The 12,382-nt window shown below is 41.7% G+C and overlaps 1 protein-coding gene across 3 annotated transcripts in view; it reads left to right on the top strand.

Moving 5' to 3' along the window:
* Positions 1-6,763: 6,763 nt before the first annotated feature.
* LOC135550813 (roundabout homolog 1-like) overlaps positions 6,764-12,382 on the top strand; it is a 37,378-nt gene continuing 31,759 nt past the window's right edge. For 2 of the 3 annotated variants that reach the window (XM_064981942.1, XM_064981941.1), the window contains exon 1: positions 6,764-7,146. In XM_064981942.1, coding sequence (XP_064838014.1) covers positions 6,945-7,146 — 202 coding nt within the window. In that variant the 5' untranslated portion in view covers positions 6,764-6,944. Of the gene's footprint in view, positions 7,147-10,794; positions 11,091-12,382 lie in introns of those variants that run through there. The other variant, XM_064981943.1, reaches the window with a different exon arrangement.

Here is a 12,382-nt window from a genome sequence, read left to right as displayed (position 1 = left end):
AAATCAAACACACAGCCAATCAATCTCCACAGACAAACATTGGCAGTAGAATGGCCTTACTGAACAACTCGGTGACTTTCAACGTGGCACCTTCATAGGAAGCCACCTTTCCAACAGGTCAGTTCGTCAAATTTCGGGCTTGCTAGAGCTGCCCAGCTCAACTGTAAGTGCTGTTATTGTGAAGTGGAAACGTCTTGGAGCAACAAAGGCTCAACCGCGAAGTGGTAGGTCACACAAGCTCACAGAACGAGACCGCCGTGTGCTAAGTGTGGTAAAATCACCTGTCCTTGGTTGCAACGCTCACTACTGAGTTCCAAACTTCCTCTGGAACATATTTCAGCACAAGAATTGTTTGTTGGGAGCTTCATGAAATTAGTTTTCACTTGACTGGCCTGCACAGAGCCCTGACCTCAACTCCATCGAACACCTTTGGGATGAATTGGAACGCCGTCTACGAGCCAGGCCTAATCGTCCAACATCAGTGCCGGACTTCACTAATGCTCTTGTTGCTCTATGGAAGCAAGTCCCTGCAGCAATGTTCCAGCATCTAGTGAAAAGCCTTCCCAGAAGAGTGTGCAGGCTGTTATAGCAGCAAAGAGGGCACCAGAACTTGATGATTAATTAATTATTTGAATCAGCTAGGGCAAAACCAAAACGTTTAACGCTTGGAGTTCTGAGGATCGAGTTTGGGAAACCCTGGAGTAGGGTTATACCAGGGGTGTATTATTGCTAACATAACACAATGAAACAAACATGCTTCCTTTGCCCTTTAGGGTATAGCTAGTAACCCACAGATGTAAGGATGCCAGCTCTCCTGTTGTCATCGATCATTTGTTTATCATACCGTACTGTTGCACATTGACATTATTATAGCACTGCTAATGATTCCACATAGTATGAAGCTTTTTGCAATGTAGGGGCTCAATTACAAGTGCTCAGCCCCCCTTTTGGAACCTTGCAGCCCCTCCCATTTAAAGTGTGAAGCCCGACGGGACGTGCAGTGAAATTCCAACCAGGATGATGAAAGCGAATCTAATGAATCAAAACCAATCCTATTAGTTCCGGCCCACGTTTCCCCACACAGGCTTTTTTTTTTTACACGGTCAGGCCCATCTACTACGAACGGTCCCTCTCACACAGGCTGGGAAACGGGTGCTAGTTGAGCCTGGCCTGGGATGGATCTGAGACCAACCCAAGGGGGGGGGGCTCCTTGCCTGTACTTGAGTGTGTGATTTCCACAAAACACGATCTTAGCCATAGAGGGGTAGAAGAACGGGTAACACTTTACTTGACACCCAGCGACATAACACGTTATGAGACGGTCATAACCATGTCATATGTCATAACAGCTGTCATAACCTGTCATAATATGGTCATGACACATATTTAGACCTGTTGTGACATATCTATATTGCATTATTTTAAGGAAGGTTATGACACCTACAAGGCAAAACATTGCATTCCACCACAGCCTACTTGTCAACAGTATGTTGATGTTATATAACATTTTCTTAAATGGACAGTATTCAATTATCATTGTTATTGGCACACATTGATGTCAGACATGCACCTACCACCTCTGTTTCTGATGACTGAGTTGAATGCAGGAGCAGATATCAGGAGAAGGGAATGTATGTGATTATCTGGTTTATATGATTATGATGGTCATAATGCTTCTTGACAGTGTATTTTTACAAGTTATTTAAAATATAATGGTAAAAAATAAGTGACTGTAAAGAATTCCTTCCAGCATCAACAATGGACTTTTAAATTTTTTATTGAACCTTTATTTAACTAGGACTTTCAAACGAAAGCAGGGAAAAAATACATTTGATAAAATGTGGGTTTTGACTCTCTGTAAGTGTCATAACCAGACATAAAATAACCAAATATATCACAACAGGTGTAAATATAAGGGTCATGACAGGTTATGACAAGTTAAGCTGTTATGACACTGTTATGACCGTGTCAGAACGTGTTATGACGCTGGGTGTCAAGTAAAGTGTTACCGAAGAATGTTATAGAGTGGTAGAATGTTTTGAAGCATAGTGACACTTGTTGTATAGGATTTACCTCTTAGTGTAGTCAACAAATGTGGCATACGCATTGAAATGTAATCAGAGACTCATTTATTTTCAGATGTGTGGGACTTGTCGTTGAAATGGTCCTTTTTGAAAGGTTTTTCCTGCAACAGCAGTTGGTATTTCAAGGTCGCGATGCAGCAGATGCCACTGATTACCACCACATCTTTCAGATGCCTCAGGCTCTAAATCTGACAGTTACAAGGCCTGTGCAAAGTGCAAGCCCAAACTTCTTTGCTCCAGCCGATCCTAGTGCACTTCCATGCTTTACCTTTTAAAAAACATAACTCTTTCTCACTCTTTCTTTTTGCTTTATCCCTTCTTCATTTTCAATTTTGTTTACAAACTCCCAATAGGGAGTGGGAAAATGGGCAGAACAAAGTGTCTGGGGGTTTGAGGTTCATTTGGATCCTCGATCCAGAGGCTTTGTGTAGCAGCCAGCTGGACATACAAAGAGATGGGGAGACTGGAGAGAGAGAAAAAAAAGAGGGAGAGAGATGTGGGGGCAAAGAGGTGTGTGCAAAGCTCAGGATGTGGGAGTGGGTGCTTGGTTTTGAAGCAGGGGAGGGTGCTCCTCACTAGATCCTCATTGAGATCCACTCAAGCAGAACTCCTGCCTTTCACACCCCCACCCTCTCTCTTCCTTGTGCGATATGGCCAGTTTCACCAAGCCTTTCTGCTCCCACTCAAGCAAACCCCGAAGACCATCTATCAGTACTCCGAAATATCCTGACCCAAGGTTAGAGCATCCCATCCATGCTGTTTGATAGGAGACAAGAGCCCATGGTTTAGCAGTGGCAGTATTGACGATAGATCTTAGATCCACTTAGCTGGCAAGTTTTCAGCAGGCTTCCATTGCTAATTTGTTATAGGTTTCAAAACGTAAGACATTTTTTGACGAGGGCTTATACAGGGGAACGTCAAAAAATATGTGAGCTGCTTCTAAATCTTTAATTTGAACTAGGACTCCCTGCCCAATGAGTGGAACTGTGGGAACATCCGAACCTCCAGTGAGTCCTCTCACTACCCTGGCTTGACTGGCTGCTTCACCAGAGCTGGGAAATGTTGTTGTTTTTTTTTTTTGAAATTAGCTTGATGCCGGGTTGCCCCGGTAACAGCTGATGTATTTTTGGGGCCGAGGAGTGTGGATTTTCTCACTGCCGCCCTGGTCTCGCTCCATTACCCCCTTTGTGCGAGGCCAGAGGGTGCTGTCAGTGCCCCACACACCCGGGGACAAATCTCGAGTCCCAGGACCAGACGTTGCCTCTGCCTCTTACTCCTTTCTCAGGAGGGGATTACCCCAAAGCCGCTCCTCCCGGGGGGAAGATGAAGGCCCAATTTAGAGGTCAGAGTGCTCTCCAATGGCCCACTGGCAGCTAGGACCCGACGCCCCATCGCGGGCGAAGCGTGGCTCTTTGGGCGTCCCTGTGGGGAAAAGATGTCCGAACATGGGCCACTTCCCGGGGAAGGGGCTCCAGTGTCAGGCTTTAGAAAGATTGTGGTCAAAATTATTGAGATAGAGATGGGTTGTCTGTAGTGGGTGGTCACTGGACCCCAAAAATATCTGATACATAGGATAAAATGTTTGCGTGGTGGTCTGTTTTTAGTTCATACACAGGGAGGACTGTCACAGGACACACCTGTTGGTCTTGCTCTTTGTATCAATCAGAGTCAAAGAGTGATTTTCATTTAAATAGTATCACATGCTCAATGAATGTGTTGAAGAAATGGCTAATGATGAACGAGGTGTTTGTACTATTGACTTGGCATATAAATGTTCCTGAAAAAGAATAGTGATAGCTCATTCAACTCAATAATTTGACTTTGGAGCTGAATTCACACTAGGGAGATGTTGTAGCGAACCAGATATTAAAATCTAATTTGATTTTACCCGGTAAGTTGACTGAGAACACATTCACATTTACAGCAATGACCTGGGGAATAGTTACAGATGGGAGGAAGGAGACAATTGGAAGCTGGGGATGATTAGGTGGCCACGATGATTGGGAATTTAGATAAGACACCAGGGTTAACACCCCTACTCGTATGATGTGCCATGGGACCTTTAGTGACGACAGATAGTGAGGACACCCGTTTCAAAATTCCATCTAAAAGATGACACTCGACACAGGGCAATGTCCCTAATCACTGCCCTGAGGCATTGGGATATTATTTTTTTGACCAGAGGAATGAGTTCCTCCTACTGGCCCTCCAACACCACTTCCAGCAGCATCTGGTCTCCTATCCAGCTAGCTATGTGTTCTAATGTGTACTGCTCACTGCTGGAAGAGATGCATACAGCAGAAGAGACCAGTCATAGTGACTTTTAGTTCATCAAAGTCAAGTCTGTCATTGTCCATTTAGCAGTTACAGGGCACACAGTGAAACACAGTCGAGGTTGTTGGGTTAAACCCAAGATCAGGTCTGATGTGTTAGCCCAGCACGGTACCTCTGTTACCTATTTCCCCCTAAGGCCTCTCTAGGATCCAACCAGCTGGACTGAATAGTGAAACATCGGACTAGAATGTTTCGACAAGGTCGTTGTAAAAAACTTTTGTCTGATTGTGATTGCTGAGCCAAGATGATGTATGAGGGCTCATACTGTGTTTGCAGGCAGCTACAAATTTGCCTGGCTAGTTGAGCTAGTGGGGGGTGGGCAATGGGGGTTTGAGTTGCCTTGTTAAAGGAAGACCGAGAGGCGAAAAAAGAACCCTTTGTGGTCCTTTTTCCCTTTTACGTATTCCTCATCAAAGGGAACTGGCTGTCTTGCAGCCAGATAATTGATACATGAGCTCCGAAAATGTAAATTGTCACCAGTGAAAATGAATTATCTCCACCTCAACAAATGAGAATGCTGCAGGCTTGATGTCTAGTTTTTTTTCATCTTGCATTTGACTTTTCGTGGCATATTGTAATATTCCTTGTCGGAAAAGCTTGAATATCCTCCAACAAAGGCTTGCCCTTTCTTGGCATTAATGCATTTAGAGTTATCAGAGAGGGTCAGACTTGTTTGGAAACATTCCCTCTCCAGTATTCGGTCTAAAACACTATGGGCAAGAAAGGGGGGCACACAGTAACAGATACCGCCTGCCTACTTCAGTGAGTCACCCTTGAAGAAATAATCTCAGAACACAAACCAATGGGTGTGGGGAAGCAATGCATATCAAATTCCTTTGATGGAGTGGAGAAAGTGGTATTGTCTGGTATTGTGCTGGACGTGATCAGTCAGCTGGTAGACACTTTATTAATGGAACTGATCTACACTGAACAAAAATATAAACGACATGTAAAATGTTGGTGCCATGTTTCATGGGATGAAATACATTTTGTGCACAAATGTGTTTATATCCCTGTTAGTGAGCATTTCTCCTTTGCCAAGATAATCCATCCACCTGACAGGTGTGGCATATCAAGAAGCGAATTAAACAGCATGATCAGGTGCACCTTGTGCTGTGGACAATAAAAAGCCAATCTAAAATGTTTTATCACACACCACAATGCCACAGATGTCTCAAGTTTTGCGAGAGTGTGCAATTGGCATGCAGACTGCAGGAATGTTCACCAGAGCGGTTGCCAGAGAATGGAATGTTAATTTCTCTACCATAAGCCGCCTCCAACAACGTTTTAGAGAATGTGGCAGTACGTCCAAACAACCTCACAACTGCAGACCATGTGTATGGCATTGTGTGGGTGAGGGGTTTGCTGATGTCAACGTTGTGAACAGAGTGCCCCATGGTGGCGACGGGGTTATGGTATGGGCAGGCATACGCTACGGACAACGAACACAATTGCATTTTATAGATGGCAATTTGAATGCACAGAAATACCGTGCTGAGAACCTGATACCCATTGTCGTGCCATTCATCACTTCATGCTTCAGCATGATAATACACGGCCCAATATCGCAAGGATCTGTACGCAATTCCTGGAAGCTGAAAATGTCTCAGCTCTTCCATTGGCCTGCATACTCACGAGACATGGCACCCATTGAGCATGTTTGGGATGCTCTGGATTGACGTGTATGATGGCGTGTTCAGTTCCACAGGCAACAGTCAACAACACAATCAACAGCCTGATCAACTCCATGAGAGTGAGATGTGTCACACTGCATGAGGCAAATGGTGGCCACACCAGATACTGACTGGTTTTCTGATCCACGGCCCTACCTTTTTTAAGGTATCTGTGACAAACAGATGTATATCTGTATTCCCAGTCATGTGAAATTCATAGATTAGGGCCTATTGAATTTATTTAAATTAACTCATTTCTTTATATGAACTGTAACTCAGTAAAATCTTTGAAATAGTTACATGTTGCGTTTATGTTTTTGTTCAGTATAGCTTAGGTGAAACAGGCTTCTCTGTATCTCCCCACCCCCTGCCCAAACTTGTTTCCCCTCTTCCTCCCCCTCCAGGCCTTGTTTTCGGTCTCCCCGCTCCGTGCAGAACGAATGGCACAGATGTTGTTGGAGAAGACAGGACCCATTTGGTCCCCTTCCGTGCCCTCCTCTCCCAGCATGGGGCCTGAAACTTGTTTTTCAATCATTGTTTCCCCTCCAACTTCTTTTACCCCCCAAAGAAAAAAGAAGCACAGAGAAAGAGGAGGGTGAGAGTGAGAGAGCAAGGAGAGAGGCAAAAAAGAAAGAGGGAGGGAGGGAAGGGCATCACAAAGCTGGGGTGGAAGGAATATAAAGAAAAAACATTCTTTATAACAATCTCCAATAATTTAACGCAGGGAGGTCCAAGAGTTGTCAGGGGAGAGACTAGTTGAGTTGTGCCTATCATGGTAAGGCATGGTGCCTTAGGCTAGGAGCTTCAGTGTAGAGCTGTGTCATCCAGATAGGGAAGACACGGAGGCTAGAAGATGCAAGTTGGCAGGTGGCTGCTCTGGGTGACCTGGCTCTATATCTGGGCGGAAGGGTCACGCCAGTGTCAATGCCAATGCACCTGTATACCTGAGCCGGGACTGGCCGAGGGGTCAAAGACACCGGTCAAGGAGCATGACCGTCATCGATTGGAACACCGGCAGCATCGACCACACAGGGACAAGCCACACCGGAGAAAAGGTAAGCACCCCCCTTCCTTCCCCCTGACCTACCTCAGACATCTTTTGAGGGAAACCTGTACCATAGCAAATAATGATTGATGAGTTCATTGGAGTTGTGGAGTGCTGATGCTAATAGCCTAGACAGTTCTCCATGTTCTCCATGTGCAGGATAGAAGTTGTGGAGTTAGGCTACATAATTAATTAATAATGCAATTCGGTGTCTTAATTTATAATGCATTACTGATTAAGTAATATATTTGATATTTTATAATCTATTGACTAATTATATAACAGTACAGAAAGACATCAAGTTTGCATACAAAGTCAAATTAATGTTGGTCAATATGCAAACATATTTTCTATCCAATTACTAATGAAAATGTAAATACATATGAAAAATGATCAGTTATATATGAATTATTTAAGGTTGTCATTTGCATGTTTGGTGTTTTATTTAATCGTAGCCTGAGACCGCTATGCCTGCGCCAAGCTGTTATGAGAAACATTGCACTCAGCATGTGTCCCAGTGTGAGGACCAATGCGTGAAATCTTTAAGATGGAAAACACTGAAAAATGCATTGGACGATTGATGGAAAACCAGTATGAGATGACTTGGGTCAGATTCACCGGCGTTGACTCTTGTTGCTGTATTTGCATCAATATTGTTGAAAACCTCAAACTGCAGCCAAAAAGTTTGGAATGCCGTTCTTCTTTCAACTTGTTTTAAGGATCAATTGTTGCTCAAACAGATGACTTGGAATCTCTTCATGTTTAGAAATGAATCTACTAACGTGTTATTAGCAGCAGCGTGAAAATAAACATTTATTTATGTTTGTGTAACAAAATATATTGAGTTACAAAATATTTTCATTAACAATTTCTTAACACATCTGTTTAGCATTCAATACACTAAGTGTAGCATGTAGCATAAAGATCAATGTACTTCAAACATTTCTTGACTTACTCAAAATGTTTAACCTGACACAACTCAAATCTGGACCCCCTACAAAATCAACTGTAACTGTACTCTGCTATGGTAGTGCAACAGGTTTCCACAAAGGTTTTGAGTAATAACAGCACATTGGGATTTACAGTGTACCTTTGATGAAACAATAATATATCCTCAATCTAATTACTTTTTGTGATAATTGACCTGATTTTCAGTGTATAACTATAAAAATGATGTAGCACTGGATTGCTTCTGTTTTAAGATACATTTGTGTAGTGGTCCTTCAAAAGAGATTGCAAGTCAGTGGGGGCTCCTCAGAGGAGGGAGGGGAGGACCAACAACTCAGAGAATTTCAGAAAAATAGTGAAACATTAAAGTTATCCTTTTTAGATAAAATTATATTAAATATATTCACATGTCACCAAATAATTGATTAAAACACACTGTGTTGCAATGAAGGTCTACTGAAGCCTCAACAGCACTCGGCACTTTATTGCCACCAGGGCCTGCCGGTGTAACTGCTAAGCTGCTTGTTGAATGTACACTGTACTGCATGATTGTAGCGGGTTTACTAACGCGTTATTTTAGTGGCTAGGTTGACTATGACGTTACTAACGTTGTTAGCTAATATGGTGACAACGATGTCTAGCGGTTATGATATGAAGGTTTGGCTTGGAAAGGTTTTTTCGTCTGGTCAAAGAGAGCTGATGTGTTGTCACTGAAGTCCACAAGCGAAGGGTAAACGTGAGATGAGTGCATAGATGCGAAAAGGAATTCTACAACGAGCCAAATGTTCATGCTGTTTGTATGTGGCTACTATGAAAGTGAACTGTCTTTACCGTGTGATCAGGGGTGTATTCATTCCGCCGATTCCGTTGAAAAACATTTCTTAAATTAAATGAACCTGGGAAAAACATACATGAATTTGTCCAATAGAAACTCTTGTTTGCAACGGTGGAGCAACCTCATGAGTATAGGGAAAATGTTAGTGTCATGTAGTAGCCTAAACTTATTGATGTTACATTGAGCTCTGTGAAAGGAATATGAATGACAGTCATCCAATATGCTGTAATATGCTGTAATATAAATAAGGCCATGCTCATGAAAAAATTATCATCCTCATCTTAAAAGGCACCTGTTGCAAGTATATATATTTCTAACTTGCTTGAAATAAAATAAAAAACACTTCAAAAGCTTTTAGCATTAAGTCCCTCTTTTTAAACACATTATTTTTCTCATTCCATTCATCTCTCTCACCCATTCCAACACCTCCTTGACCTTTGAGACTTGAGGTCAATTTTAAAGCCATCCCTCAGCACATCTTTAACCCACCACCATTTTCATGCATTGTGTTTAGGGCTAGCCATCTTCCTTCAGCCTCTCCAAACCTTTTGTTCACGGCTGAAATCTGGCCAATGCCACGGTCATCTAGCCCGAGTTCTTGGATCCATATAAGCGTCCATCACCTCGACTGGGCCTTTCTAGACCGACACAATGGCAGGTTCACTAAACAACACTTTATCTATGTGGTTTTTGGGAGGGAATTAACTACCAGTGGCAGTTTCCCCCTTTTATCTCTCTTCTCTCCCTCCGAGAGCCCTGTTTGCACAGGGGATCTTGGGTAATTGGGATAAGTAACTATTAGCTCCTGAAGTTGTTTTTCTTTTCTCTTCACAGCTGTCCTCTAGCAGGACCTCCTTGTTGTTTCTGCTGTAATGTATCACTTGGTGATGACATCTGAGTGGATTTGTAGCAAGATGGAAAAAAGAGAGATCCATTTTGTCTCAATTAAAATTCTAAATACTAAAAGAAGATTTAAATGCATAAGTTATTCTTTAGAGCTATTCTGCATGAATCTGTAGGCTAGAGCAAGTCAAACCTCTCCTTAAGTCATTTAAATGAAGTTGAAAAATAAGGCTGTCGATATTAGCAGATATTATTGTGATTGCATCTCTCTACAAAACAACTCCTTGCATTTCCAATTCCTTGTTGTGCAACATCTTTTCAGTTTAGATGAAATAATGCAATGATAAACCATGAGATATGACATGATTGCAAGAACTGTAAAATCTCTTCAGTTCATTAGAGATGAGATCATATCATTTACATCTTGTTTAGAAACATGGGAGCCTCCACATTTCCTGCCTCGCCATGTAGGGTTGACAGAACTGCTGCTACAAATAAGAAAACATGGAAGAAAACATGGAAATTGAAGACCAGTCCACATGGCTGTTTGTATTATAAGCTTCTAAGAATGCAGGAAACCAAACATACAGGCAACCAATATAGCTTATGAGGATCAATATTGCTGTAGGTTACCATCATTTATAACCCTGAAATTGGCACTTCAAATAAGGGAACATAAATGTAAACGAATAAGGTAGGCTTTAAAGTGCCCCAGAAGCAAATGATCTTATTATTGCGTTTCAGGAAACAATGTATGTTCAAAGAGAACCACAATATATCCTGTTTAGCCTATGTATGCAGTGGCAGTCCTTTTCATTTCTTGCCATTTATGTTTGTAATGCTTAGCAGGTATTGTGGATAAAACGGTGGCATAAGCTCCCCATGCGATTAAAGTCATTTCCAGCCAGGGAGTTAAAACGTGGGAGTGTCGCTTTTTTAAAGCGGTGACTTGTTGCGGCTTCGCCTACCTCTATTCTGTCCGCATCATAGTCACGAGGGACTGTTCCTCATTGCGTTGGCGCTTTGGGTGGATCTAGATAAAGCGGTAGTCATTGTGTGACTGATTGGCAAACGAAACAAACATTGAAATATCTGAACAATTTTATTCAATCTTGATAAGAAATTCCTCAAATTGAAATTTGGTTCGTGCGTAAAAGTTGAAAGGAAACGAACGTCCTAAAGTGAAATAATGTGCACCAGATAGATAGGTCAACGATACAATAAGAATTTGTTTACATGCTGTGTTTTGGTGACCTAACATTTAAAAATGACGGAACAGGTGTTTACTAGATTGCTGGTATTTTTTGCAACTCTTGGAAGCCTTGCAGGTAAGGCTTTTATTTTGATATGATATATGTAATGTAGGCCTATCTATGGTAAACATCGATTGTATGCCATATCTGATAATGCATTTAGTGTTAATTTAATTCTCATTATTGCTATCAATGTAATACCGTAGTTGTAGCCTATATTGGCCAGGTTATTGTTGCCTGGTTTGTGAGCTATTGAATGAATTGAACTCATTCTCAACAGAAGTTTCTCTCTCAACAAAATAACTTTATCTCAACAACAGTTTACAAACATAGATTCTAGTGGTATCAGAGCCCCCATTTGTTTATTGACAGGCTTAGCTTTTTAAAGCCAGACTTTAGGCTTAACTGTATGATCAATAGTTAATATAGTTCTCTCCTGTTACTGATTTTTTTTTTATCCCCTACTTTTTTCAACAAGAGAGGAACAAATGTATTTTTACATTTAATTTTCCTACTTTTCAATGGTGCTTTGTTGTTAAGTAAATAATCAACACTTGATCTAACCTACAGCACCTGCCAAGTCAGCCCATCTGTGTGACACACGATTGTTATTCCAATCAATATGGAAGTGACAATTTAGGAAAGATTTATTATTAAAATCTAGAGATTTTGAAAATAATAAATGTGTAAAAATATAATATTTGATTTTCAAAAAATAGTTGTAGGATTTCGAGATGTTTCTTCCTCACGGAATAGCTCTGTCCGAAAGAATATAGTTTTTACATGGCAAGCCACAGACAAGATTGTCTTATCCTATGATCAGGAGTAGGCCTATGGATAGCCTAGTGTTGCAAATTCAATCTGAAAAACTATGAAAAAGATCTTGACAGTCTTTGAAAGCATGTCCTCTAATGCATGATGAAAGCATCCACCAGATAGCTGTTCTAGTTGCAATATTTTAATAAAAAAATCAACACAGGCACATATAGCCCATCGCAGCTCAATGGCCAAAGTTTGTGATTTTTATCCAATAGTACATATCTGCAATTAAGCCTTAGAATCAATAGGGTATCATCCTCCCAAGTCCCTCCCATTGGCCCATGTGATTGACATGTTTTGACATTGCCATTCAATAAGGGCATTGTTGACAGGCCAGTAATAGCATGGGTACACTGCCACTGCCCAACGCTCAGCACACATGTGACGGATTTCCCTTTGAGCCCTCTTGATTTTGTTTGTGTGAATACGCTTTTGTTGCATAATTTGCTGCTGGCTTAAGAATAGACATTGTTTGTTGGTAGCCGGAGTCTCTGCTTGTTTGTGTTGGATGTTCTTAAGTGTGTGAGCTGACCCTGGACTAGGGGCAC

The sequence above is a fragment of the Oncorhynchus masou genome, chromosome 12 (assembly GCF_036934945.1).
Source record: "Oncorhynchus masou masou isolate Uvic2021 chromosome 12, UVic_Omas_1.1, whole genome shotgun sequence".
Classification (NCBI taxonomy): domain Eukaryota; kingdom Metazoa; phylum Chordata; class Actinopteri; order Salmoniformes; family Salmonidae; genus Oncorhynchus; species Oncorhynchus masou.
Note: the sequence above shows the minus strand (reverse complement) of the source record. Positions and strands in the feature narration are given on the sequence as shown.